The sequence below is a fragment of the Salvelinus namaycush genome, chromosome 8, assembly GCF_016432855.1.
Source record: "Salvelinus namaycush isolate Seneca chromosome 8, SaNama_1.0, whole genome shotgun sequence".
In the NCBI taxonomy this organism is placed as follows: Eukaryota; Metazoa; Chordata; class Actinopteri; order Salmoniformes; family Salmonidae; genus Salvelinus; species Salvelinus namaycush.
The window spans coordinates 45,279,735-45,307,717 of NC_052314.1; the positions used below are offsets into that span (position 1 = coordinate 45,279,735).

The window sequence follows — 27,983 nt, forward strand, 5'->3', positions numbered from 1 at the left end:
CCGACACTGATAAAATATAAACACTACCATGCAAATATCTGAAAAAGAACATACTATCCTAAAAGAAAGGTGTTTTAGTTCAACCATGGGTGTTACTCAATATGCATACTACCATGCTCCACTCTCTCATGCTCCGAGTGCATTCTTCTCTTGAGTAAGTTCTTGTGAGGATTAGTGTGGAGAATGCATAAAACTATGAGGAATGATTTGAGACAGAATTAAGCCTAGGTAACCATACCACCATGTGGCTGTCGCCTACCATTGAACGTCTAACTGACATGACATGATACCAACGCCTTACTAACGTCTACGTGACGCCTGCGTGTACTAACATGTTGTCATACCAACGCCTACATGTTAATGAAAGTCATAAGGTGCATAGTTTATATTTATATTAATTAAATCTCAACCATAAGTGTTAGAACTGTACAGTTTTCCCATGCAAGCCGACATTCCGAAGTAGCCACCTTGAGGTATAGTGTATTTCCTGCTATCGCTAATTGCCTAGAAAAGATTTCCAATCTATAGGTAGCCCCAGGGCAGGGACGTCCCAAGGAATCCGGATAGCAGTGCCCGTTCATAAAGTGAGAGACGGACACGGTATTTGAGAGCTCGGCGGCAACACCGACATTCAGTTGTTCGTTTTTTTTTTTACTAGCGGTAGACGCAATTTTCGAGTGTCTGCCCCAGATAGTTTCCTTAGAGACCATGAAAAGAATGACCAATATGTCCATGATCCAATTGAGTAGTAAGTAGGCTATATTTATGTTGTGATATCGTTAGGAACTCATTTAGCCCTACTGTGTTAATAAGGCAATTTGATTTATTTGAAAATAATTACTTTTTGTTGATAACGAGTTGATAAAAAAAATTGTCAATAACACATAGGCAATATTATTTACTGTGTCGATAGGAGAGTAGGCTAGTGTACAATAATAACGTAATTTGATGTGCTAGTATTATTTATTTGATGGATGAATTCAATTGTAAATGAAAATATACACACATAGTGCTATAGGATATATACATATGTTACATTGTAATACACTATCCCTACATGCCATTGTGTGCTGGAGCTATGGGTTTATTTTTCCATTGTCACTAGGCCTACACATTCACACTCGAACTGAATTGTAATGGGGGATGCATAACTACTTTTCACTGAAGAAGGGAATGAGGTATGACATACAACTTCGATCAAAGACCTTAAAATCATGCCTGACAAGACCAACAAAATCATAACGGTTCCTAATGTAGTGTGGATACAGGAGTAGCCTATTCTACAATAATGTAACTATGTGCTTGTATTATTCATCTAATTGATAAATTAAATTTAAATGTGGATGGGTAAGCTACTTAATTTAATGATTACGGTATTGTACAAGGTAGATACAGGAGTAGTCTATAGTCTACAATAATAATGTCATTGAATGTGCTATAGTATAATTTATTTAATTGATGAATGAAATTGTAAATGGGGATGGGTAGGCTACATAATTCAGAGAATACTGTATGTCTTGCTATCTCTGGGACTATGTTAATGAAGGCTTTTCAGCTGTTGAACTATGGCAAGGTCTAACTTATTTCTAAATCTATCTTTCTTTTAGTCAAGAAGTGATGAGCCAGAGCAACCAATCAGCATCACTGTAGCTGTTCTACCCACCACCCACACTGCTCTCCCTCCACAAGCAACCACATGCTCTTCTCCTGTTCAACTAATTTTCCGCCACACTGAAAAGGACTGTACATACCTCTGTGCCCATCTCATTGCAACATGATCCATCCAAGGCTAAAGCTGGACACCTAAAATGTGAGAAATGTAAACAAGATGCTACAGTATTGTGTGTGTGTCTGTATGGATGGAGTTCCAGGAAAAGACATGAGAAGACGGCAAAGGAGATAGTGATGAGAGTGAGAGCATACAGTATGAAAATAAAGACTCATTGGGATCTAAAATTAGTGTTAGGTGCCTCTTGTGTCTCCTTTTTGTCCGTTTGAGGATACTACAGTCACCCCTGGTTGAGGTTCTTGGACCACTACTATTTAAGTCTGAGCAGAGGTTGACGAAAACCTTTGAAGGTGGTGGTTGCGTGTTGCTATGTTGCGTGTTATCTTGAATACCAGGCAGATGTTTGAGTACAGAATGAAATGGTGTAAACTTAACAGGCTAAACTTGTTGAGTAAACTCTTTGAGAAAGGTTCCAATAGGGTTCTTTGGCTGTCACCAAATGAGAACACTTTTTGGTTCCAGGTAGAAGTCTTTTTGGCTCCATGGAATGGAGCCCAAAAGGGTTCTTCCTAGACACAGAATGAGTTCAACCTGGAACCATAAGGAGTTCTCCTATGGCGACAGCAGAATACTCCTCTTAGTTTGTAGATAGCACCTTTATACCTGAGTGTTTTAAATTAATTGGTGGTGGGGAGTTAAGATCATCAGAAATACTATAAAACATCCCCACTTTTAGCACACATTTGCAAGCAGACAAAGTAACCTTCTATGTGCGCTGAGGCATGTGTGATCACTCAACATTGACAGGACCGACAAAAAAGACATGCCCAAATGCAAACAAAAGATAACATGTTTCTAACTTGCACTGTTGTGCAATTATTAAGAGACTAGATACAAATAGCTAATCCTGGCTACCAATGTTCTAGCATTAATTTGAGGGAAGCAGATCAGAGATGTCAAGGTGGTACCCAAGCATATGCCATGTGTATGTGACACACACAAATACGTATGGTCATATTTTTTCAGTTTAATTTTGTTTGTTATTCTATGGAGCACTCCCTTGTATCATTTTCTAGGCCTCCCAGGTATTTACATTTAATGTATGTATATGATTACTGCCGCTAGTGTTACACAGAGTGAAACAGGGAAACCTAAGAGCAGACTCAGATGAGGAGACAGATGAAGTAACCAAGGTAGTCATTGAAACACAAGGGGAAGATGGAGTGCAGGCCAGGGGAAGCTCGGGCAGGTTGCAGGAAACCAGGTACGGAGGCTGAGGCTGGAGAGAGAGGTGTTGGGACAGGGTAAGCAGGTCCGGAGGGGAATCCAAGGGAGCAGTAAAGTGGGGAATCCAGGGCAGAGTAGTAGGATGAGGAGCCGTGGGACTGGAGACAGGGACCAGAGTCAGAGCGGGCAGAATGAGCAGAGATTACAATCTGGCAGTGTGGAAGTGGCAGGACTCAGTATTTGTAGAGGTATTGATTATGTAACAGGTTGCAGCTGGTGGGGATCTGCTCTGACTCCAGCACACCCGTCTCCGCCCACACAATCACAGAGGGAGAGGGAGCGAGCACTGGGGAGTGGCGGCAAGGAGACACAGGATGAGCAGTAGAGGGTGTTGCAGGAGCAGATGTAACAGCTAGGGAAGCTGTGACATCAATGGAGTGCGTTAGTGAGATCGTGAGGTCTTGGAGATTTCTTCTTCAATCTTGGAGAATGACTACTACTGAAAACTAATGTTTTTCTGTCTCGTCATTTTACCCTATAAATTCAGGTATGTAATGTGCAAAAGTGGAATTTGACTCAAAATATTGAGATAACATGGTTAATTACATAGTCCATGAGTTTGGTGATGTTTGAAGGCAATTGAAGGGAGTTTTAACAGAGTGAAAAACTGGTTGGTATTTTCCCCATTGTAAGTAATGGAGTTAGGCTAGGTTGCTAATAGTTTACATGTAAGAGAAGGGATTTGTATTTGTATTTATTATGGATCCCCATTAGCTGCTGCCAAAGCACTGCCTGTACTTTTTTTTCAACAACGTTTTAGAATATACTTGTTTTATTGTCTATGAACAAAGGCTCAGTTTACCTTAGGTAATATATGTACATTTGTGATGTCATGATAAAATGTGTTAGTGTTAATATTGGTACGAAAATAGCGTTTAACTGTTCGCTAGATTTATATTAACCAAATTTAGCTTGGCTAAGTGCTAGTTATCTCTAGTCTAGTTGGTTTTAGTCAATGTCAGCTTACATGTTAGTGGTTCATAATGTAATGGATGTAGCAAATCAAATCAAATTTTATTTGTCACATACACATGGTTAGCAGATGTTAATGCGAGTGTAGCGAAATGCTTGTGCTTCTAGTTCCGACAATGCAGTAATAACCAACGAGTAATCTAACCTAACAATTCCACAACTACTACCTTATACACACACAAGTGTAAAGGGATAAAGAATATGTACATAAAGATATATGAATGAGTGATGGTACAGAACGGCATAGGCAAGATGCAGAAGATGGTATAGAGTACAGTATATACATATGAGATGAGTAATGTAGGGTATATAAACAAAGTGGCATAGTTTAAAGTGGCTAGTGATACATGTATTACATAAAGATGGCAAGATGCAGTAGATGATGTAGAGTACAGTATATACATATGAGATGAGTAATGTAGGGTATGTAAACATTATATTAAGTGGCATTGTTTAAAGTGGCTAGTGATACATTTTTACATACATTTCCATCAATTCCCATTATTAAAGTGGCTGGAGTTGAGTCAGTATGTTGGCAGCAGCCACTAAATGTTAGTGGTGGCTGTTTAACAGTCTGATGACCTTGAGATAGAAGTTGTTTTTCAGTCTCTCGGTCCCTGCTTTGATGCACCTGTACTGACCTCGCCTTCTGGATGATAGCGGGGTGAACAGGCAGTGGCTCGGGTGGTTGTTGTCCTTGATGATCTTTATGGCCTTCCTGTGACATCGGGTGGTGTAGGTGTCCTGGAGGGCAGGTAGTTTACCCCCGGTGATGCGTTGTGCAGATCTCACTACCCTCTGGAGAGCCTTACGGTTGTGGGCGGAGCAGTTGCCGTACCAGGCGGTGATACAGCCCGACAGGCCGAATTTCTTCAGCCTCCTGAGGTTGAAGAGGCGCTGCTGCGCCTTCTTCACAACGGCGACTGTGTGGGTGGACCAATTCAGTTTGTCCGTGATATGTACGCCGAGGAACTTAAAACTTACTACCCTCTCCACTACTGTCCCGTCGATGTGGGTAGGGGGGTGCTCCCTCTGCTGTTTCCTGAAGTCCACAATCATCTTCTTTGTTTTGTTGACGTTGAGTGTGAGGTTATTTTCCTGATACCACACTCCGAGGGCCCTCACCTCCTCCGTGTAGGCCGTCTCGTCGTTGTTGGTAATCTAGCCTACCACTGTAGTGTCGTCCGCAAACTTGATGATTGAGTTGGAGGCGTGCATGGCCACGCAGTCGTGGGTGAACAGGGAGTACAGGAGAGGGCTCAGAACGCACCCTTGTGGGGCCCCAGTGTTGAGGATCAGCGGGGTGGAGATGTTGTTACCTACCCTCACCATCTGGGGGCAGCCCGTCAGGAAGTCCAGTACTCAGTTGCACAGGGCGGGGTCGAGACCTAGGGTCTCGAGCTTGATGACGAGTTTGGAGGGTACTATGGTGTTAAATGCTGAGTTGTAGTCGATGAACAGCATTCTCACATAGGTATTCCTCTTGTCCAGATGGGTTAGGGCAGTGTGCAGTGTGGTTGCGATTGCGTCGTCTGTGGACCTATTGGGTCGGTAAGCAAATTGGAGTGGGTCTAGGGTGTCAGGTAGGGTGGAGGTGATATGGTCCTTGACTAGTCTCTCAAAGCACTTCATGATGACGGAAGTGAGTGCTACGGGGCGGTAGTCGTTTAGCTCAGTTACCTTAGCTTTCTTGGGAACAGGAACAATGGTGGCCCTCTTGAAGCATGTGGGAACAGCAGACAGGGATAAGGATTGATTGAATATGTCCGTAAACACACCAGCCAGCTGGTCTGCGCATGCTCTGAGGACGCGGCTGGGAATGCCGTCTGGGCCTGCAGCCTTGCGAGGGTTAACACGTTTAAATGTTTTACTCACCTCGGCTGCAGTGAAGTGTCATTGGCACTGTATTGTCCTCAAAGCGAGCAAAAAAGTTATTTAGTCTGTCTGGGAGCAAGACATCCTGGTCCGCGACGGGGCTGGTTTTCTTTTTGTAATCCGTGATTGACTGTAGACCCTGCCACATACCTCTTGTGTCTGAGCTGTTGAATTGCGACTCTACTTTGTCTCTATACTGGCACTTAGCTTGTTTGATTGCCTTGCGGAGGGAATAGCTACACTGTTTGTATTCGGTCATGTTTCCGGTCATTATTATATTATTATATTATATAATATATTATATAATATAATTATTATATAATAGCATTGTTTCACATACAGTGGTTGCTCAACTAAAAAAATGTGCTATTATGCTGCGGGACTTAGAGGTAATTTGTGGTTTAGTACGGTAGCCTGCATCACTACTTCATTGCTCCAGACCAGCGCAAGGGGGAGTTAGAGCACTGGTTATGCTTTTGGGTCCCAAGGCACTACTCTGTCTCTAACTGACACTTATTTGTTACTACTTGTCGGTATTACTTGTTAAAACTGTTGTTACACTAAGGTTTTTAATCTAAGAGAAATTTAGACTACAATTAGGGTGTGGAAATGTTAGGATTATTTTGCTCCGATCACATTGTACAGTGCCCGAGTGGCGCAGCGGTCTAAGACACTGCATCGAAGTGCGAGCTGTGTTGCTACAGATGCTGGTTCAATACCTGTGCCGACCGGGAGACCCATGTGATGGTAGGCTTTTGATTTCTCTCCCTCTAAATGGTATTATTATTATTATTATTATATTTCACATCCGACCGTGATTGGGAGTCCAATAGGGCGGCACACAATTGGCCCAGCGTTTCTCTCCCTCTAAAAACAGAAATAAATGTCTTGGCCTTTAAAAATATTATTTTATTCTTGATTCAGATTACAATCGCTTACTTTCGTTTTTTTGAAAACTAAATAATCGCAATAATCTCAAATATCGTTGGCATTGAGGAGTACATCACATCAGCCATTGGCTTCATCAATAAGTGCATCGATGACGTCGTCCCCACAGTGACCGTATGTACATACCCCAACCAGAAGCCATGGATTACAGGCAACATCCGCGCTGAGCTAAAGGCTAGAGCTGCCGCTTTCAAGGAGCGGGACTCTAACCTGGAAGCTTATAAGAAATCCTGCTATGCCCTCCGACAAACCATCAAACAGGCAAAGCGTCAGTACAGGACTAAGATCGAATCATACTACACTGGCTCTGACGCTCGTCGGATGTGGCAGGGCTTGCAAACTATTACAGACTACAAAGGGAAATACAACCGAGAGCGGCCCATTGACACGAGCCTACCAGACGAGCTAAACTTCTTCAATGCTCGCTTCGAGGCAAATAATACTGTAACATGCATGAGAGCACCAGCTGTTCCGGACGACTGTGTGATCACGCTCTCCGCAGCCGATGTGAGTAAGACCTTTAAACAGGTCAACAGACATATTACCAGGACGTGTACTGCGAGCATGCACTGACCAACTGGCAAGTGTCTTCACTGACATTTTCAACCTCTCCCTGTCCGAGTCTGTAATACAAACATGTTTTAAGCAGACCACCATAGTGCCCGTGCCCAAGAACACTGAGGTAACCTGCCTAAATGACTACCGACCCGTAGCACTCACGTCTGTAGCCATAAAGTGCTTTGAAAGGCTGGTCATGGCTCACATCAACACCATTATACCAGAAACCCTAGACCCATCTCTGTTGCACTCCACACTGCCCTTTCCCACCTGGACAAAAGGAACACCTATGTGAGAATGCTATTCATTGACTACAGCTCAGCGTTCAACACCATATTGCTCTCAAAGCTCATCAATAAGCTAAGGACCCTGGGACTAAACACCTCCCTCTGCAACTGGATCCTGGACTTCCTGACGGGTCGCCCCCAGGTGGTAAGGGTAGGTAACAACACATCCTCCACGCTGATCCTCAACATGAGGGCCCCTCAGTGGTGCGTGCTTAGTCCCCTCCTGTACTCCCTGTTCACTCATGACTGTACGGCCAGGCACGACTCCAACACCATCATTAAGTTTGCCTATGACATAACAGTCATAGGCCTGATCACCGACAACAATGAGACAGCCTATAGGGAGGAGGTCCGAGACCTAGCCGTGTGGTGCCAGGACAACAACCTCTCCCTCCATGTGATCAAGACAAATGAGATGATTGTGGACTACAGGAAAAGGAGGACCGAGCACGCCCCCATTCTCATCGATGGGGCTGTAGTGGGGCAGGTTGAGAGCTTCAAGTTCCTTGGTGTCCACATCACCGACAAACTAACATGGACCAAGCACACCAAGACAGTTGTGAAGAGGGCATGACAAAACCTATTCCCCCTCAAGAGACTGAAAAGATTTGGCATGGGTCCTCAGATCCTCAAAAGGTTCTACAGCTGCACCATCGAGAGCATCCTGACTGGTTGCATCACTGCCTGGTATGGCAACTGCTCGGCCTCCGACTGCAAGGCACTACAGAGGGTAGTGCGTGCGGCCCAGTACATCACCGGGGCCAAGCTTCCTGCCATCCAGGACCTTCATACCAGGCGGTGTCAGAGGAAGGCCCTAAAATTTGTCAAATTTACCACACAGTAAGTGGTACCGGAGTGTCAAGTCTAGGTCCAAGAGGCTTCTTAACAGCTTCTACCCCAAGCCATCTAATCAAATGGCTACCCAGACTATTTGCATTGCCCCCACCCCTCTTTTACACCGCTGCTACTCTGTTATCTATGCATAGTCACTTTAATAACTCCACATACATGTACATATTACCTCGACTAACTGGTTCCCCGCACATTGACTCTGTATCCGGTACCCCCTGTATATAGTCTCGTCATTTATTTTACTGCTGCTCTTTAACTACTTGTTACTTTTATTTCTTATTCTAATTCATATTTTTAAAACTGCATTGTTGGTTAGGGGCTTGTAAGTAAGCATTTCACTGTAAGGTTGTTGTATTCGGCGCATGTGACTAATACAATTTGATTTGCCATGTTGCTTATCCGGATGTTGTTTTCCAATATTTAGCAACACTTTGCATTTAATTGTGCAAAAAAACATGTACCGGTAGTTACTATTAACTAAGTATGTTATAAGTACTTTGGTAGCATTAATTAACTTTTAGCTGTTACATGTAATTAAGATATTTCTCCCAAACGGGTTAAAATCCCTTGTTACTATGCAGCATTTAGGTCAACTTTAATTAATTTGAGGCAACTCCATTTAATAGATATGAGATTAAGTTCCTGCTGTTACTGAGTCATCCTGATGTGGGACAGGAAAACTTTCATATGCCACTTGGAATTAAACGTACTGTTGTTTAATCAGGCTTATGGTGTTATCCTATAGACCTAGCAGATATTTGACAAACCACCTGACCTTCCATTGGAACAGTAGAATGTACTAGTAGAACACAGAATGTACACTATGAGGAACAGCGATACTTCAAGGATTCCCATGCTCCCAATAAATCTGCTATATTCTGGCCTCTGGTGTTTGACAAACTCCACCTTTCGTCCTCTGTGGAAACGGGAAATACTCTTTTCACAGCACTTCGATTCCGAAGTGAATTTTTCGTATCAGGTTAGGATAATTTACACAGCAGGTTAGGAGAATTAACGAATAAGATTAGGAGACTGAGGTTAAGGTAAGGTAAAGAGTTAGGGTTAGCGAAAATGCTCTCCTAACCTGCTACAAAAATAACTTCATCGAAATGCCTTGAAAAGAGTGTGTCCCTTGTGGAACCAGAATCAGTCAGTCTGTGGTCCCCTGGGTTGCACAGTGAGCCAGGGTGTATTATGTAACATGGTGGTCTGACTGTGCCAGAGGAAGGTCACATCACACACAGACTGAATTCAATATTACCAATGCAGTTTCTGAAATTTTTAGGAAACGTTGTTCCAATGTGAAATGATGGTGCTGAATGTGAACCCTTCGCTGTGTTCCAAGTCATTGCACCAATGGAGGCTAATACGGAACCCAAACCGGCTGCGCGCGTGCGCTATCGTGCATAAATGTATTTTGTCCCCCTACACCAAACGCCATCATGACACGCAGGTTAAAATATCAAAGAAAATTCTGAACCAATGACATTCATTTGGGGACAGGTCGAAAAGCATTAAACATGTATGGCAATTTAGCTAGTTAGCTTGCACTTGCTAGCTAATTTGTCCTATTTAGCTAGCTTGCTGTTGCTAGCTAATTTGTCCTGGGATATAAACATTGAGTTGTTATTTTACCTGAAATGCACATGGTCCTCTACAATTAATCCACACATAAAACGGCCAACTGAATCGTTTCTCCTCCTTCCAGGCTTTTTCATCTTTGAATTTATGTTGATTGGCATCTACACTTTCATAGTATTACCACGACGACCGGCAAAACATTTCGTCTTTCAATCACCCACGTGGGTATAACCAATGTAAACCAATGAGGAGATGGGAGAGGCAGGACTTGCAGCGCGATCTGCATCAGAAATAGGAATGACTTTGTCAAGGTGTGCGCTACTGGTGGAGAAGTCAGGTGCAGGAGAGCAGAGAGTTGTGAACAGGCGCACACTTTATTTAGGCAGAGGCAATAAAACAGACAGACGCCACTGCGTCAAAACCTCCAGCCAAAGGTAAAAGTGCAAGATGCGAAACAGTCACAAAAATGATCAAATGTTTTACAATAAGCATCCTTTGTGGAAAAACCACGGAAATAACTGGGAAAAACCCAGCCTGGCGCGTACACACGAAACACGTAACAAAAACCAATTTCACACAAAGACATGGGGGGAACAGAGGAATAAATGCATGCAGTGTGATTGGGAATGTAAACCAGGTGTGCAGGGAACAAGACAAAACAAATGGAACAATGAAAAATGGAGCAGCGATGGCTAGAAAGCCGGTGACGTCGACAGCCGAACGCCGCCCGAACAAGGAGAGGAGCCGACTTCGGCGGAAGTCGTGACAGACTTCTATTTTAGCCCTTGGCATTGCAGACGCTCATTGGCGCGCGCAAGCAGTGTGGGTGCAATAATTGAATAACATAGATTTCTAAATTTATTTTGCGACGCTCGCGCACGCGACGTGTCTGGTCTGGTCAGCATGTAAGGCTGAACATCAACATGGCCAAACCAAACCAGCACATCATGTTCCACACCAGTAACATGGAGGGAGGGATGGGTGACATGGGTGAAGGAAGCGAAGGAGAGCAGAGTTAGAAACGAAATTTGAAAGAGGGAGACAATGAAGTAATGAATGGTGACGATGATGACGCAACACTGAGCATTCAGAGAGTTTAGAACTGGCTACAGTAAATCTATAATAGGGCGTATTTTGAATAGCTTTGCTGCCAGTAGTCTTCTGTACATCTTGTCATAATCATATTGTATGTATTGTATATAGTAGTTCTAGTAATTCAATTTAATTGATTATTATGACCAAGGTTTATTCTTATGCCTTGTAAACTATCATCGTCATGAACAGTCTCAAGCCAAATCTGCAGCAACAGTTGATGTTGATAACGTCCCTGAGGTTTCAATTTAATAGGTTTATTCATTCATAGTAGGTCTAGATTGAGGATAATTCTGCATCTATGGTGCAGTCTGTGACTCACTGCGGCACCACTGCAATGCCTTTCTGCTGTGACTGTATATAAGGGGCACGTATAGAGCATGCATCAGGTACGTGAGATCCGTCACGTACATTATCACAAACTCTTCCACCCTGTTATTCCCAAAACACGCCTTCTTTCTCTTCTGGTACTCAAAATAAAGTGAGCCAACCACTGTCACAGAAAAAAGCGTTTTCTCCGGACTATGGATAGAATGATATGTCAATCTTTCATAGTGCATTTTGATTGGACAGTCTCTTTTTCGTCACTGGCCTTCCTCTGTCACTTGAGGTTGAACAATACTAGACATCCTCCTTCATTGCCTGATATTGCAACAGAACGCATCGCTTCCTCCTCAGACCCGTACAGCTTTTGCTCTATTACCTATCGCGCAGATAAACTAGTAAGTTTTTTTCCCCATCAACTAATCCTTAGTTATGATAGATGATATCATTTTCAGCAGATATTACTGTATTCTTGTATTTATAAGCCTCAAGCTGAATAGGTAATACATACATACTTACCTATGTATGTATGTATAAATATGATGTATGAATGATGTCGTATTTTATGTCTGTAGTTGTTTATGTATTACACTTACGTGTGACTTCCTATCGGCAACTCCCAATGTATTACAAGGTCATATGGATGCAATGGCAGGGACAGACGCGGAAGTAACGCTTGCCAGAATTCACAGGGGATGTAATAACGCGCATATTATGTAAACTGTTCATAGCGCGTAAATAAATCCAGAAATATCACACAAGCGCTCCCCAAAAGACGATCAGAACATCGTGTATACGCCTACATCAACGGATGCCAAAAGCGAATCCCTCACATACGCACGGCATGTGAAAAATCTAGAGCGCAACGCACTGGCTATAAGGGAAGATTTGGATGTATAATGAGATTTCAAACGAGTGTCATGTCGTTTTTCACGGTTGAAATGCTCACCAGCATATTTGAGATGCTTTTGTTTGAGAAATCATACGGTCTCCTCCGATGGCGCACATAGGCAGACCAAGGTTATATTGGAGTCTCATCGTGATAACTAGCCTGGGCAGCTGCTAATGGGTTATATCTACTCTATCGTCTAGGGTAGGTAATACACTCGTGTCCCTCGGCGACAAGTTCGTAGTAGGCTTATTTCACCCTTTTTTCGCCTTCTCGCCATTAAATTTAGTTAAGGATGAAATTGAAGCCTTTTCAGCCATGTAAAAACCGGTCGCCGGGGGAGTGTATTACCAGAAGTGGCTTTATACATGGGGTGGCCAGGGGGTGGCCAAGGCTACTTCAGGGGGTCCATAGACCATGACAGAAAATGTGTGTGTAACCCTAACCTGGCATCTAAGGAGCATGAATGAATCCTATGATTGCTGATTAGAGGTAAAAGTGATAATTCACTTAACCCGGAGTTCTTCAATGTGGCAGATAGTGTGGTCCAAAAAGGTTACTTCACTAGAATTATTTAACTTACAATGAATAGTCGGTGTCTCTACCTCGGTAGTGCAGCTCAATTTATTTCTCTCTCTCTCACACACACACACACTGTACTCACATACTGGAGAGACTTGGGGTCACTCTGTTTTTATGAATATACAATCTGGGTCTGAACATCCAACATGTTTTCAGAAAATAAAGAGAACCCTCTTCTCTGGATCTTGAAATGTCTGAAATACACGTTAAATAATGTGTCATATCTCTATGGAAATGTATAATTAAGGGATCCACAAGATTAGATACTAACAGCTGCTAGCTAAAATGTGTAGTTTAAAGTATAGGCCTGGCCTACCATTGGATCCTTTTGGAACAGCATATCTGGTGCTTGATGCAGTTGGGAGGGGCACAATGACATCTCCTGGCAGCTCTGGCTCACTGTCTTGCTCAGAGCCAGAGGTCTCTGTGTCATCCCTTGATGCTAGAGGTCGACGATTATGATTTTTAAATACCAATACCGATTATTGGAGGACCCAAAAAAAGCAGATACCGATTAATCGGCCGATTTTTATATATATGTATTTGTAGTAATGATAATTACAGTAATACTGAATGAACAATGAACACTTTTATTTTAACTTAATATAATACATAAATAAAAACAATTTAGTCTCAAATAAATAATGAAACATGTTCGATTTGGTTTAAATAATGCAAAAAAACTGTGTTGGAGAAGAAAGTAAAAGTGCAATATGTGCCATGTAAAAAAAAAAAAAGCTAACGTTTAAATTCCTTGCTTAGAACATGAGAACATATGTTAAAAGGAACCACCAGCTTTCATGGGTCTTCAATATTCCCAGTAAAGAAGATTTAGGTTGTAGTGCAGAAAGCAGAGCTTGTCTGTATGGTCCCCTGTCAGTCTGCTCCTCCGCTTATCATAAATGATTCCCACCTCACTGTACACACTCTCTCGCTTGGGACCGAAGAAGGTGGGGGACAGAGAAACTTCTTTGCCAGTGGAGCGAGTGTTTGAAGTCTGTCCTCATTCTGCTTCAACCACTCCAAAGGCAAGCTACTCTTTCTGTCAATGACAGGCTCTGTGAGGTAACGTTCCAACTCAATTTCAAAACTACACTGGACTTCAGCCCTGCCCTCTTGGCTTCCAAGGATTCTAGCATAGAGGCTGTCCACCAGACTGGGTGGCTGATCTACCCGGACCTTTTTGCACCTGGATCTGGTTCCTCCTCTTCACTCGTCCCATCTGCTGTGGCTCTGGGATTTGGTTTCCTTAGTATGTCGGACTCCTCCTTCAGCCACTCTTTTACTTTCTCTATTGCTGTCCCTGAGGTGAATGCATAGCTTTTGTCACGTGGATCCAGGACAATTTGTCTCCTCGGCCTTGGAGAACCTCCTTGTCAGACTGTCCAACATGGTCTCCCGTAAAGTTTTGATGCCTTGAGGAGAAGAACCCTCCTGCTGCAGCATCAGCTTCAGCACCGACACACTGGGGGATGATGCATGCGGCTGTAGAGTTGGAGTGGCTCATCTCCAGTGTCACCTCCTCCATAGGTGCCAGAGTCTCAATTAGGTTAGAGACAATGTCCCACTGTGCAGCAGACAAACTGCTGATGTGTCCGTATTCACCTGCATACACATTCAGTGCACGCCTCTGTTCAAACATCCTCTGCAACATGTGTAGTGTTGAGTTCCAGCGAGTTTGAACTGCTTGCATGATGCTGTGTTTGGGAAGGCCAAGCTCTTCCTGAATGGCCTTCAGCCTCTGTTTAGCCAGTACAGAGTGGTCAAAGTGAGTTGCACAGCTCTCCAACATGGCAATAATGTCTAGCACAGCTCTCGGACTGGATAGGCCATCATTGATTACAAGCTGAGGGTGTGTGCACTGCAGCTGAAGTCTGGACGCTCTGCCAGTCTCATACCTCTCACCATGTTTGCCCCACTGTCCCTGAGGACCAGCACTACACGTTCTGTGTGGAATTCCCAGTATTCCAACATGGTCAGAAACATCTCTCTGATGTAGTTTCCTGTGTGTGATCCAGTCATAGTCTTGACATTCAGCACAACCTGCTTTCTTGTCCAGACATTGTCAATGAAATGTCCAGTAAGGCTCATCAGGGACTCTGTAGTGCCTGACCAGCAGTCAGTTGTGAATGCCATGTGTGGCGCGTTCATTGGTGCCACCAGATTATTCACTTTCATCACAACTCTTTCATGTGTTTTATCTATCATTTCTGTGCAAAATCATTTTAAATCTTTGATCCTGTACCGGGGTTCAGCAAGAATAATCAGCCGCTGAAAACCAATGTCAGACACCACTGTGAATGGCTGGTTGTCAGTGGCAATCATCTCAATAATTGTTTTATCCATCTTCTTGGCCCTTGGGTCTTTGTCCTGCCATTTTATGCTTGTTTATTAAAAAGTTGTAAGATTGTAGCCTGCGATGTCTGTGAACTGTCTGTATCACTTTTTCCTTGTGAAGAATTTGCGTTTGCTTTTTTCATCATTGCTTCCTTATGGGCTTTTGGATGGGTGTTCTTAAGGTGATTCCACAAGTTGGTGGTATTTTTTGATTTTGCCGTTGCTGACCCCATGCTTACATCTTTATCACAAATAAGACACCTTGCTTTCCCTGGTGCCAATTCAATGTAATAGTCCCACACTGGTGCGTTGCTTTTCTCTGCCATCTGTAAAATGTATATAATCGTACACACACACACACACAGCTCTCTGAAGTGACAGGGATACTGAAGAGTCTGCCTAGGAGACACAAATACTCACAACTGTTTGAATAATAAAAATGGAGTATAAATTACCTGTGATGAATGTTGAAAACAAATACTGTCATTTCTATATGCAGGAAATCCTATTTTAATAATGGGCATGGTACGAATTGACTACCAAAGTGTGAGTCATAATCCCCATGACACCTTCCAGTAAAATCTGAAAAGCGGTTCCTTCATTCATTTATTCCATAGGATGTTTTTCTTGATCTACTTCAAATAAGGTCTGTGTTTCGTGTAAGCTTTAACTGATAGCTGTGTAGATATCCATAGGGCAAGGTAACTCTGATCAATACTGGCTAAATATAAGCGAAGATCATTTTTTTTGTAGAGTGGATTTATGAAAATATGTTGACAAACGTTACCTTATCCAAGTGAGATTTACACGGGTATCAAAACGCCGAGGCAGTTTAAGCCTGCACGAAACACAGACCTTATTTGAATTAGATCAAGACATTCTCTATGGAAGACATAAACGGTAAAATAACGAAGGAACCCCTTTCAGGTTCAGCCGCACGTTATTATAGGAATTATGACGCGTCGACTATTTCTCTGTACCATTTGTATTTCATATACCTTTGACAATTGGATGTTCTTATAGGCGCTATAGTATTGCCAGCCTAATCTCGGGAGTTGATAGGCTTGAAGTCATAAACAGCGCTGTGCTTCAAACATTGCGAAGAGCAGCTGGCAAACACAGTAAAGTGCTGTTTGAATGAATGCTTACAAGCCTGCTGCTGCCTACCACCGCTCAGTCAGACTGCTCTATCAAATATCAAATCATAGACTTAATTATAATATAATAAACACACAGAAATACGAGCCTTAGGCCGTTTATTCTTTCAGTGAAATACGGAACCGTTACGTATTTTATCTAAATATTGCTGTTACATTGCACAACCTTCAATGTTATGTCATAATTATGTAAAATTCGGGAAAATTAGTTCGCAACGAGCCAGGCGGCCCAAACTGTTGCATATACCCTGACTCTGCGTGCAATGAACGCAAGAGATGTGACACCATTTCCTTAGTTAATATTGCATGCTAACATTAATTTATTTTAACTAAATATGCAGGTTTAAAAAAATATATATATACTTCTGTGTATTGATTTTAAGAAAGGCATTGATGTTTATGGTTAGGTACATTCGTGCAACGATTGTGCTTTTGTTAAATCATCACCTGTTTGGCGAAGTAGGCTGTGATTCGATGATAAATGAACAGGCATCGCATTGACTAACTAGTTAACCTAGTAATATCATCAACCATGTGTAGTTAACTAGTGATTATGTGAAGATTGATTGTTTTTTCTAAGATACATTTAATGCTAGCTAGAAACTTACCTTGGCTCCTTGCTGCAGTCGCGTAACAGGTGGTCAGCTTGCCACGCAGTTTCCTCGTGGAATGCAATGTAATTGGCCATAATCGGCGCCCAAAAATGCTGATTACCGATTGTTATGAAAACTTGAAATCGGCCATGCCGATTAATCGGTCGACCTCTACTTGATACATCTAATACATTAAAATAACACAAGAACCATTAGTGTATAATCAAAATAAAAATGCCACAGCCATCAAAATAAGAACACACATGAATCAACAACCAACATTTTAAAGTGAGGCTTAATCTGACAAAATCATCTATTACAAGCTGAAGCTAAACTTAAATTCTGAACTGGGCATGTGACTGACTGCCTGGTAGATGCTCTGACCTGGTGGTGGTAGACTGGGTCCTTGTGAAGTCTGACCACACTGACTCTGACTAGCCTCAGGTAGGGAGTTGCTCTGGGGTCCAGTGGTGATGCAAGGGCTGGGGTCTGTTTGCACCTGATCTGCCTGTTTGTGCTTCTTTAAAAATAAGTCTGATATCTCTCTCTTTCTTTTCATGTTTAATTGACCTTATGCAAAAAAATAAGACAGTCTACATCTAAGCATCCAATTACCCACATTTTAGTCCAATCTCAATCTTAATTACAAATCCCCATTATCATAACTGTACCTTAAAATCAACTACCCGCCTAAGTTACTAGTCAGATCATGGCTAACCCTACTCTGCAGTAAGTAACTTAGCTAGCTATAATTTCGTACACCTTTACGATAGCAAACAGACTATCTGCAAATTGTGGGGATCTTTTAACTAACGTTAACAGATTTATAATAACAATTGTTCATTTTGAGTTCAAGTATGAAAATCTGAGTTAATGGATTTCAAATTGCTGAATGTTAACTTGCTGAACACTGACAGCTGTGGCCTACTAGTTACCCCACATTAGCTAAACATTCGTATACTGTAACTTATGACACTGCACTGTATATGCGTGTATTACTAGCACAGATGTAAACGTAATGTTTGGCTAAATTGGGAACCGATCTCTCTTATCTGATTAACTGTCTGTTAATGGAGCCAAAGGTCTAACGTTAACTTACACAGCGACTCAACTTTCGTAAAAGTTGTTCAGGAAACAATTACTTCAAATATGATGCTTTTGCCAATCGCGAAAAAAGATTGTGGAGCTGTGGAAATATTCTCTCTTCTTCTTCTGTATGTTCTTCTTATTCTTCTGTATCTCGCAACCAACGTTAATATTCTCTCTTCCTCGATTTGAAAAAGTCTAAATAAATGCTTCTTTCAACAAGAGGTGAAATGAGATGTCAATCAGCATCAAACTGCCAGTAGCGAATGAAATTTTGGCGTGGCACCCGGGGTGGCCAATCAAATGTCAGGGGTGTCCGGACACCCCTCTGGCTCCGCATGTTAATCACCGGCTATGCACGTCAAGCTCAGAAGATAGTGGAGATCTATAAAGCGCACTAGTGGCTGCCATGCTACATGATAACCGCTTGGAATAGACACTAAGCTAGCGAGGGCTGTCAACAATGTCAGTATGGTTATGATTACCAATGTTAATCTATTTATTTAACATAATACACATAGGTAATTTAGTAGCATAGGCCCAGGCCTATACCTTATGATGCTGCTATGACAGTTGATTGAGTCAGTGGCGATAAACCATCCATGCTACAAACACTGAATCTATAATCCTTTCAACAGAATGATTTATAACAATGATTTCTCTCCCTCCATGTCTCCCTCATTCATCCCCCTCTCTCCTTCACCCCCCCTCAATCCCACCTCCCTTTTCGCTTTTGCACTCTCTCGCTCTCTCTCTCTCTCAGAAACACAATGCCTCACTCATTCCCATTCCTCTCTACGGAGCAGAAGAAGGAGCTCAGTGATATTGCTCAGAAGATCGTCGCTCCCGGCAAAGGAATCCTTGCTGCCGATGAGTCCACAGGTAGGGGACTGCCGATGAGTTCACACACACGGATCAGATCACCCGCTAAACACACTCATACATGGCATATCAAAGATATGCCTTGTAGAATGGCGTGTAGAATGGCGCCGGAGGGGATGACTGACGTTTTACATGCTCCTAACCAACTGTGCTATTTTGTTCGTTTTTTCCCGTTGTTTGTAACTTTTTTTTGTACTTATTTTGTACATAATGTTGCTGCCACCGTCTCTTAGGACCGAAAATAACTTCTGGACATCAGAACAGCGATTACTCAACTCGAACTGGAAGAGTCCAACGCGAAGGATATACCGCTGTCTCGGGAATGGGCCCAAATTTGCGTGAAGAAAAGACGGACAAAAAGGGAGCGCAGGTCGGGCTGCCTTCTGAGAATTCGTAGGCGAGTGAGTAAACTCACACTGCCATCCGTTCTATTGGCCAACGTGCAATCATTGGAAAATAAAATGGATGACCTACGATCAAGATTATACTACCAACAACACATTAAAAACTGTAATATCTTATGTTTCACCGAGTCGTGGCTGAACGACGACACGGATAATATAGAGCTGGCGGGATTTTTCATGCACCAGCAGGACAGAGAAGCTATGTCTGGTAAGACGAGGGGCGGGGTGTGTGTCTATTTGTCAATAACAGCTGGTGCGCTCTGTCTAATATTAAAGAAGACCCGAAGTATTGCTTGCCTGAGGTAGAGTACCTTATGATAAGCTGTAGACCACACTATCTACCAAGAGGGTTCTCATCTATATTATTCGCAGCCGTCTATTTACCACCACAAACCGATACTGGCACTAAGACCGCAATCAACCAGCTGTATAAGGCCATAAGCAAACAAGAAAATGCTCGTCCAGAAGCGGCACTCCTAGTGGCCGGGGACTTTAACGCAGGCAAATCCATTTTACCTCATAAGACAGATTACCAGGACGTGGACTCAAAGAATGCACGGACCAACTGGCAAGTGTCTTCACCAACATTTCAACCTCTCCCTGACCGAATCTGTAATACCTACATGTTTCAAGCAGACCACCATAGTCCCTGTGCCCAAGGAAGCAAAGGTAACTTGCCTAAATGATTACCGCCCCGTAGCACTCACATCGGTAGCCATGAAGTGCTTTGAAAGGCTGGTCATGCCTCACATCAACAACATCCTCCCGGATACCCTAGACCCACTCAAATTCGCATACCGCCCCAACAGATCCACAGATGACGCAATCTCAGGACCCTGTGACTAAACACCTCCCTCTGCAACTGGATCCTGGACTTCCTGACGGGCCGCCCACAGGTGGTAAGGGTAGGCAACAACATGTCTGCTATGCTGATCCTCAACACTGAGGGCCCTCAGGGGTGTGTGCTTAGTCCCCTCCAGTACCCTCCAGTAAAAGAGCTGATCGTGGACTACAGGAAAAGGCGGGCCGAACAGGCCCCCATTAACATCGACGGGGCTGTAGTGGAGCGGGTCGAGAGTTTCAAGTTCCTTGGTGTCCACATCACCAACAAGCTATCATGGTCCAAACACACCAAAACAGTTGTGAAGAGGGCACGACAACACCTTTTCCCCCTCAGGAGACTGAAAAGATTTGGCATGGGTCCCCAGATCCTCAAAAAGTTACACAGCTGCACCATCGAGAACATCCTGACCGGTTGCATCACCGCCTAGTATTGTAACTGCTCGGCATCTGACCGTAAGGCACTACAGAGGGTAGTGCGTACGGCCCAGTACCAGGCCATGATATCGAAGGAATTGTCCGTAGAGCTCCGAGACAGAACTGTGTCGCGGCACAGATCTGGGGAAGGGTACCAAAAAATGTCTGCAGCATTGAAGATCCCCAAGAACACAGTGGCCTCCATCATCAAGAAGTTTGGAACCACCAAGACTCTTCCTAGAGCTGGCCGCCCGGCCAAACTGAGCAATCGGGGGAGAAGGGCCTTGGTCAGGGAGATGACCAAAAACCCAATGGTCACTCTAACAGAGCTCCAGAGTTCCTCTGTGGAGATGGGAGAACCTTCCAGAAGGACAACCATCTCTGCAGCACTCCACCAATCAGGCCTTTATGATAGAGTGGCCAGACGGAAGCCACTCCTCAATATAAGGCACATAACAGCCCGCTTAGAGTTTGCCAAAATGCACCTAAAGGATTCTCAAACTATGAGATACAAGATTCTCTGGTCTGATGAATCCAAGATTGCGTGCCTTTCCAAATAATTTTCAATCAATTGAATTTACCACCGGTGGACTCCAAACATCTCAAGGATGATCAATGGAAACTGGATGTACCTGAGGTCAATTTCGAGTCTCATAGCAAAGGGTCTATTTATGTAAATAAGGTATTTCTAAAACCTGTTTTTGCTTTGTCATTGTGGAGTATTGTGTGTAGTTTGATGATGATTTAAAAAATATATATCTATTTTAGAAGAAGGCTGTAACGTAACAAAATGTGGGAAAATGGAAGGGATCTGAATATATAAATATTTTACATTTATATATATTAATATTTAACCCCATTCCAACCCACCTGTAGGCAGCGTGGCCAAGCGCTTCCAAAGCATCAACGCTGAGAACACTGAGGAGAACCGCCGTCTTTACCGCCAGCTCCTCTTCACGGCCGACCGTGTAGAGCCATGCATCGGCGGAGTCATCTTCTTCCATGAGACCCTGTACCAGAAGACAGACGACGGCAAACTGTTCCCCCAGCTCATCAAGGAGAGGGACATGGTGGTGGGCATCAAGGTGGACAAAGGTGTCGTCCCCCTGGCCGGGACCAACGGAGAGACCACCACTCAGGGTGAGAGACAACAGTGGGCTGGGGCTAAGTAACCTTTGACCTCTAGTATTGAGCTCAACTTTGCTACGAATGCAGATTTTATTCAGGGGATTGTTTGAAGAGTGAAACTGGAACAAAGTGTCGAGTCATGTTTATTTTATAATGTTACACATATCCATCCCCTCTCTTTCCCTCCTCTCTCTCTCTCTCTCTCTGCCTGTCTGTCTCGCTCTCTCTGTATGTCTCTCTGTCTCTCCCTCAGGTCTGGATGGGCTGTACGAGCGGTGTGCCCAGTACAAAAAGGACGGAGCTGACTTTGCTAAGTGGCGTTGTGTGCTGAAGATCACTGATACCACCCCCTCAGAGCTGGCCATCAAGGAGAATGCCAATGTGCTGGCCCGCTACGCCAGTATCTGCCAGATGGTGAGACATACACACACACACACACACACACACATAAAGAGAAAGAAACATACATTGAACATGTGTGAACATATTGGCACACATAAAATTAGTTGGCACACACTTGGCCATTCCCCACTCAATCTCCACAAATTTTTTTTATTATAAATGTTTCACATCTCTGCTTCAAAAAACAATATCACCACTATAATTACTTATCAAGGAGTTGTAGTTATTTTAGCCATATTAGCTCGAGTGCCAAGTAGCCAAATCCGGTGCCATTGATATGCCGGGCACAGGCACCCCGGCCAATAAAGTTTTATTGTCTGTTCTGTAGTCATGACGCTGGTTGCCATGCTTCTGTGCCCTTCCCTAGCATGGCATCGTGCCCATCGTGGAGCCCGAGATCCTGCCAGACGGAGACCATGACCTGAAGCGCTGCCAGTATGTCACTGAGAAGGTGAGGGATCGCTCCGACTAACAGAAAAACAATGGCTACCTTCCAATGGCTATTCTAGCATGCCACTTAAAATGCATGTCTGCTTCCTTCTAAGTAGGCTGTGTTTACAAAGGCAGCCCAATTCGGATCTTTATCCCACAAATTGGTCTTTTGACCAATCACATCAGATCTTTTCACATTAGATCTTGTTCAGATCTGATCTGATTGGTCAAAAGACCAATTAGTGAAAAAAAGATCAGAATTGGGCTGTCTGTGTAAACGCAACTTTAGTGTGCTAGTGTGGGTGTTGGAATAGAGCGTACTTAGTCTAGGTAGGATAGGAACACTCATTAGTTCAATCAGTCATTCAATCAATCAATTTCAACATCTCTAACCATTTATGTCTTTCTCATCCCTATTTCTTCTATTTCCTTTTCTTTGTCTTTTTCTCTCTCTGTCCCCTTCTCTCTCTCTCTCTCTGTCCCCTGTCTTTCCCTCTTTCACTTTCTCTTTCTCTCTCCCCCTCCCCCCCTTCAGGTTCTGGCTGCAGTGTATAAGGCTTTGTCTGACCACCATGTGTACCTGGAGGGCACCCTGCTGAAGCCCAACATGGTCACCCCAGGACACTCCTGCTCCCAAAAGTACAGCAACCAGGAGATAGCCATGGCAACTGTCACCGCCCTGCGCCGCACCGTGCCCCCGGCTGTGCCTGGTGAGAAGGAGAAATGTATAGAAATATGGACACACACATGCATGCACGCACGTGTAGCACATGGAGATGTGTTAAACTTACTCCTCAGCTAGCTTTTGAGTGGCGCAACCCGTAGAGATGCTTGAGGGAGGACGCTCACGTGTGTTTGTGTAGCAGAAGTCCCGGTTTCGAGCCAGGTATGTGCCGAATCGGGAGGAACTGGTACTCGCTAAGCAAGCAGCATGACGTCCTTTACACACGCACGCACACACACACTCACTCAATCCACTTTCCACACACACACACACACACACACACACACACACACACAACCACTCCTTCTCTCTTATCTTACCCTTCCTCTCCCTGTCTCCGTCCTTCCCCAGGCATCACCTTCCTGTCTGGTGGCCAGTCTGAGGAGGAGGCCTCCATCAACCTGAATGCCATGAACCAGTGTCCCCTTCACCGGCCCTGGGCCATCACCTTCTCCTACGGCCGCGCCCTGCAGGCCTCCGCCCTCAAGGCCTGGGGAGGCAAGCCAGAGAATGGCAAGGCCTGCCAGGAGGAGTTCATCAAGAGAGCCCTGGTATGACCCACACAGAGAGAAGAACATGAGGGAGATACGATGGGTGGCATTGAGACCTGGGTTCAAATAGTAGTATTTGTTTTCTTTCAAATACTTTGATTGAGCGTTTCATTGAGCCTGCCTGCCGTGAGTGCCCGGGGTTTGCACTTTCGGAATTATTACATTTGTTCCATTGCACCAGGCTATCAAAGTGTTCCTAGATTCACTTTTAACCATGATAACTCCCCAAAGATATAACTAATCTATCAAGTGACCCTAATGCAGCACAGCTGTCAACATTCTCAGAGTCAGGTGAAGGCATTTATATAGTAAGCCTGATGATACCTTGTGCATAGTTCAACAGTAGCAGTGAATACAAACTGAAATACATGGGCATTACGTCACAAGCTTCTTATAATTATTGCGACCCTATGTGATAACAAACTACAGCAGGGCTATTCAACTAGCAGCCGGTTTATACTTTTATAATGAGCCTTTGATAAATTATTTTAATGTTTTTTTTAAGGAGGGGGGCATTCCCACTTCTTGTGTATTTTTATTTATTGGGGTTAGAGACAGTGAGAGAAAGACAGGAAAGATTGTAAAGAGGTTTGTGCCACAAGGGCGTGGGCCGGATTTGGATCCACGCCAACACAGTATATATGTGGCCCTAACCGCTAGACCATCTCAGGCCACCCCTTTGATAAATTATGAACATTAATTTAAAACATCCAAAAGAATATATGACGTTTAGTGCCAAAATGAGCCCTCTGTCAATATCCTCCAGTAGGAGAATCTGTTTTCCTGTAGTCCCGCCCATTAAGTGCTGTCAATTCATATCCCCCAACATATAGCCAATCAGAGCTGCTAACATCAGCCAATCGCAGCTGCAAACATCTGGCAGTGCCACCGCACGAACATCGCTTGTTTTGTAGTCATCATGATCTACTTTTACATAATGATGTTAGGTGGCTAAGCAAGGGTAATGCTCTCAAGGGTAATGCTCTCAAGAGAGTATGTGAGCTTAGGGAGGAGATAGTTTCTTTTTTCCGCGATTGCCGCCACAAGAAAGCCAACACAAATCTAGCAAAAATGCTTGATAGGGGGTTCGTAGCAAAGGTTTGTTTTTTGAGTGATCTGCAATCACTTGAATGGACTTAATTTGGTACTACAGGGGAGGGATAAAACAGTTAATGACATGATTGAAAAAAAAAATATTTTCTCATCTGATTTGAGCCCAAACAAAATGCTCCATTTCCCTACACTCAGTGTTCAAATTGAGCAGAATGTCATCTGTCGGGCAGCAAGAGCATGCAGCTCAAACAACTGGTTGTCCCATGAAGCAGCTTACAGGTGAACAACAGCGGTAGAGTAGTTCAATTTAAACTTGTTTTTCATAATTCATAAAAAGAATGCATCACTGATTTGTATTTCCTGCGACTTTCTGAAGAAGTAACGCCTGTTTGTAACACCTGTGCGCCCGTGTGTTGTGTAGCCAGTTAGAAGGCCAAAACAGTCATTTTTATGGCTTTTCCCAAAAACCTTCCCAATTAAATGTTGACTCCAAAGTAGGCCTACCTGACAGAATGATATCATGATGGTTTGTAGCCTATAAATCTGGTGGTCATTTGTTTTTGCAAACTCTGCCGTCACATGGACAGGCTAGTTGAATAGCCCTGAACTACAGTCTTTAGGATAAGGTGAAAGGTCCTAGACAGTACTACATACACCATATAAACCTAATAAAGTAAGGCCATGTGGTGTGTACCTAATGGTCCTATAACAATGAGATCGCAAGAGGAAGTGGAGCTAAGGCTCCATGTGTGGGGAGACAGAGGGTCTGTACTAATCGTTGCCTTTTATCTCTTTCTTCCGCTTTCTCTCTCACACCATCTCTTTCTCCATCTTACTTTCTTCTCTCTCTCCCATACCCTCTCTCACTCTTTCTTTCCCTCTCTCCTTCTCTATCTCTCTCGTTTACAGAACAACAGCAAGGCCTGTCAGGGCAAGTATGTTTCCTCTGGAGACAAGGGTGCCGCCGGTGGAGAATCCCTCTATGTGGCCAACCACGCCTATTAAGTATGGACCCAACCCTTTCAATATCAAACCACACCCACACTATCCACTCAGCTGATACAGTTCTGGCCCGACCCCGCCCCCTTCGTGGGCCTATTCCTGTTACTCTGTTCTTCCCAAAACTCTTTCCCTCTTCCACTTTTTTTGTGTTGCTTTGGGCTTGTGATGTCACTGTTATGTTTTCGTGTAGTGCAGGAAAGTTAAGTGTCTTTTGTCACTTTTTTATTTATTTTAGCACTCAAACACCTCCCCCGAGAGAAGAATCTGTGATCCTCTGCCCCTAGTCATTCCCCATTCACTGCTGATCTTGAGAGTTCCAGCTCTTTGTCCCCACCCCCCCCTCTGCTTACATGCTCCTCCCCTCAGACTATCCCTCCTGATTCAGTGTTGTCATCTTGATGATTCCTAAGTACATTTTAGTCATCATAAGTACATGTGCCTTCTTCTCTCGACTGAAAAAAACACTAGAGGAAGACATTTTAGAGTATATTATTAATGTTTGATATTCTATACACTGGAAATAGAAATAAAGAATCATATTCACTAAATGCACTTTTGTGATATTCTGTTTTGGGTTCGGGCAGACTGCCTGCTCTAAACAGACTGCTAGGTGGGGGTGTAACTACCATTATATGTGACAGCAGGGTCAGAAAATGCTTGGGGATTCACAGCATGTCATGCTGTAGCTATAAAAACATGAAAAAGAACGATGCACATTCGTCTAAGGAATACAGTAATATTGTAGATGCCAACTGACCGGAGATGAATGACACATTTGAACAGTCACAAAATATCAGCCTCACACTGACAGCAGTTAAAACAACAGACTCACACACAGGTTGATTCTTTCAGAGTTGACTAAATAATTATTGCAGTATGAATAGTCACAGTCAAGAAGTCACACTCACAATCAGTACCAATATGCGGCCTTTAAAAGGACATCGATGCATGATTTAAAGGGATAGTTCACCTAAATTCCAAAATTACATATTGGTTTCCTTACCCTGTAATCAGTCTATGAACACGGTATGACAGCGATCATGTGTTGGTTTTGTTTACCTGGCACTAGTAAATCCAAGTCAATAGTCCCGATATCATGACTCAGTAACTTCTTTGAGCTACACAAGGTAAACAAAAACTAAGCATGGCTTGCTGTCATACCTTGTCCATACACTGCGTACAGGGTAAGGAAACCATTGTCAATTTGTATTTGTGAATTTGGGTGAACTATTCCTTTAAACAAAAGTCACAAGTCACAGAGATTTTGGTTCAGCTGAGATAAAGAAGAATATAAAAAGAGGAATGGACTACTGCCCTATTATAAACATTCAGGTTGACCTAGGCCTCAGCAGAAGCCTGGTGTCGGAGTTAATAATCTCCTGGATGAAAACCATGTAGCGGGCCACCCGGGTGTAGACTCCAGGGATGACTTCTCCACCGCAGCTTTTCCTGAAACTCGTGATTCCCACCTGGACAAACTGACCAGCAGAGAGACATACCAAAGGCCCACCAGAGTCCCCCTGAAAAGTGGACAAGATAAACCACAAGTAAGACTGTGTGTTTTCCTTAAAGTGATGCAGTACCTGACAGGTGTCCTTTCCACCCTCCCAGAACCCAGCACACATGTCGGAGGTGAGAACAGGATACGCTTCCAGGCAAGCACACTACTTAATGAGGGGCACTCTCAGCTGCTGCAGGATCTTATCGGCTAGCAACGGTCCTGGAGAGCATGAGAGAGTGACCGAGAGAGGGGGACAGAGAGGGTAAACATTGGGTTAAAAGATAAAGTAAGGGATCTAGAGTACAAAAAATAAAGGAGAGAGAGTGGGAGGAGAACAAGAATAGGGGGATGAAGAAAAGCTAGCAGCACCTGGGCATAACATCAACTGGTTATCCAGTAGATTAGTAAGAATGGCTCACTCCTTGCCTTTTTCCCTTTATCCAGATTACAACCTCTCACTTTTGGTTCATTGAAAATGGAACCATTTTCAAAATATCG

General features: G+C 43.5%; 1 protein-coding gene and 1 pseudogene across 1 annotated transcript; one reads left to right on the forward strand and one right to left on the reverse strand.

The window, feature by feature from the left end:
- Window positions 1–11,793: 11,793 nt before the first annotated feature.
- LOC120052730 (fructose-bisphosphate aldolase A-like) lies at window positions 11,794–26,532 on the forward strand. The gene is made up of 8 exons (XM_038999811.1): window positions 11,794–11,903; window positions 18,913–19,031; window positions 21,569–21,832; window positions 22,074–22,234; window positions 22,590–22,673; window positions 23,190–23,364; window positions 23,730–23,929; window positions 25,892–26,532. Exons 2-8 carry the CDS (start codon window positions 18,920–18,922, stop codon window positions 25,985–25,987), a joined length of 1,092 nt encoding a protein of 363 aa, XP_038855739.1. The 5' UTR covers window positions 11,794–11,903; window positions 18,913–18,919; the 3' UTR covers window positions 25,988–26,532.
- LOC120052148 lies at window positions 14,303–15,639 on the reverse strand (annotated as a pseudogene).
- Window positions 26,533–27,983: the final 1,451 nt, after the last annotated feature.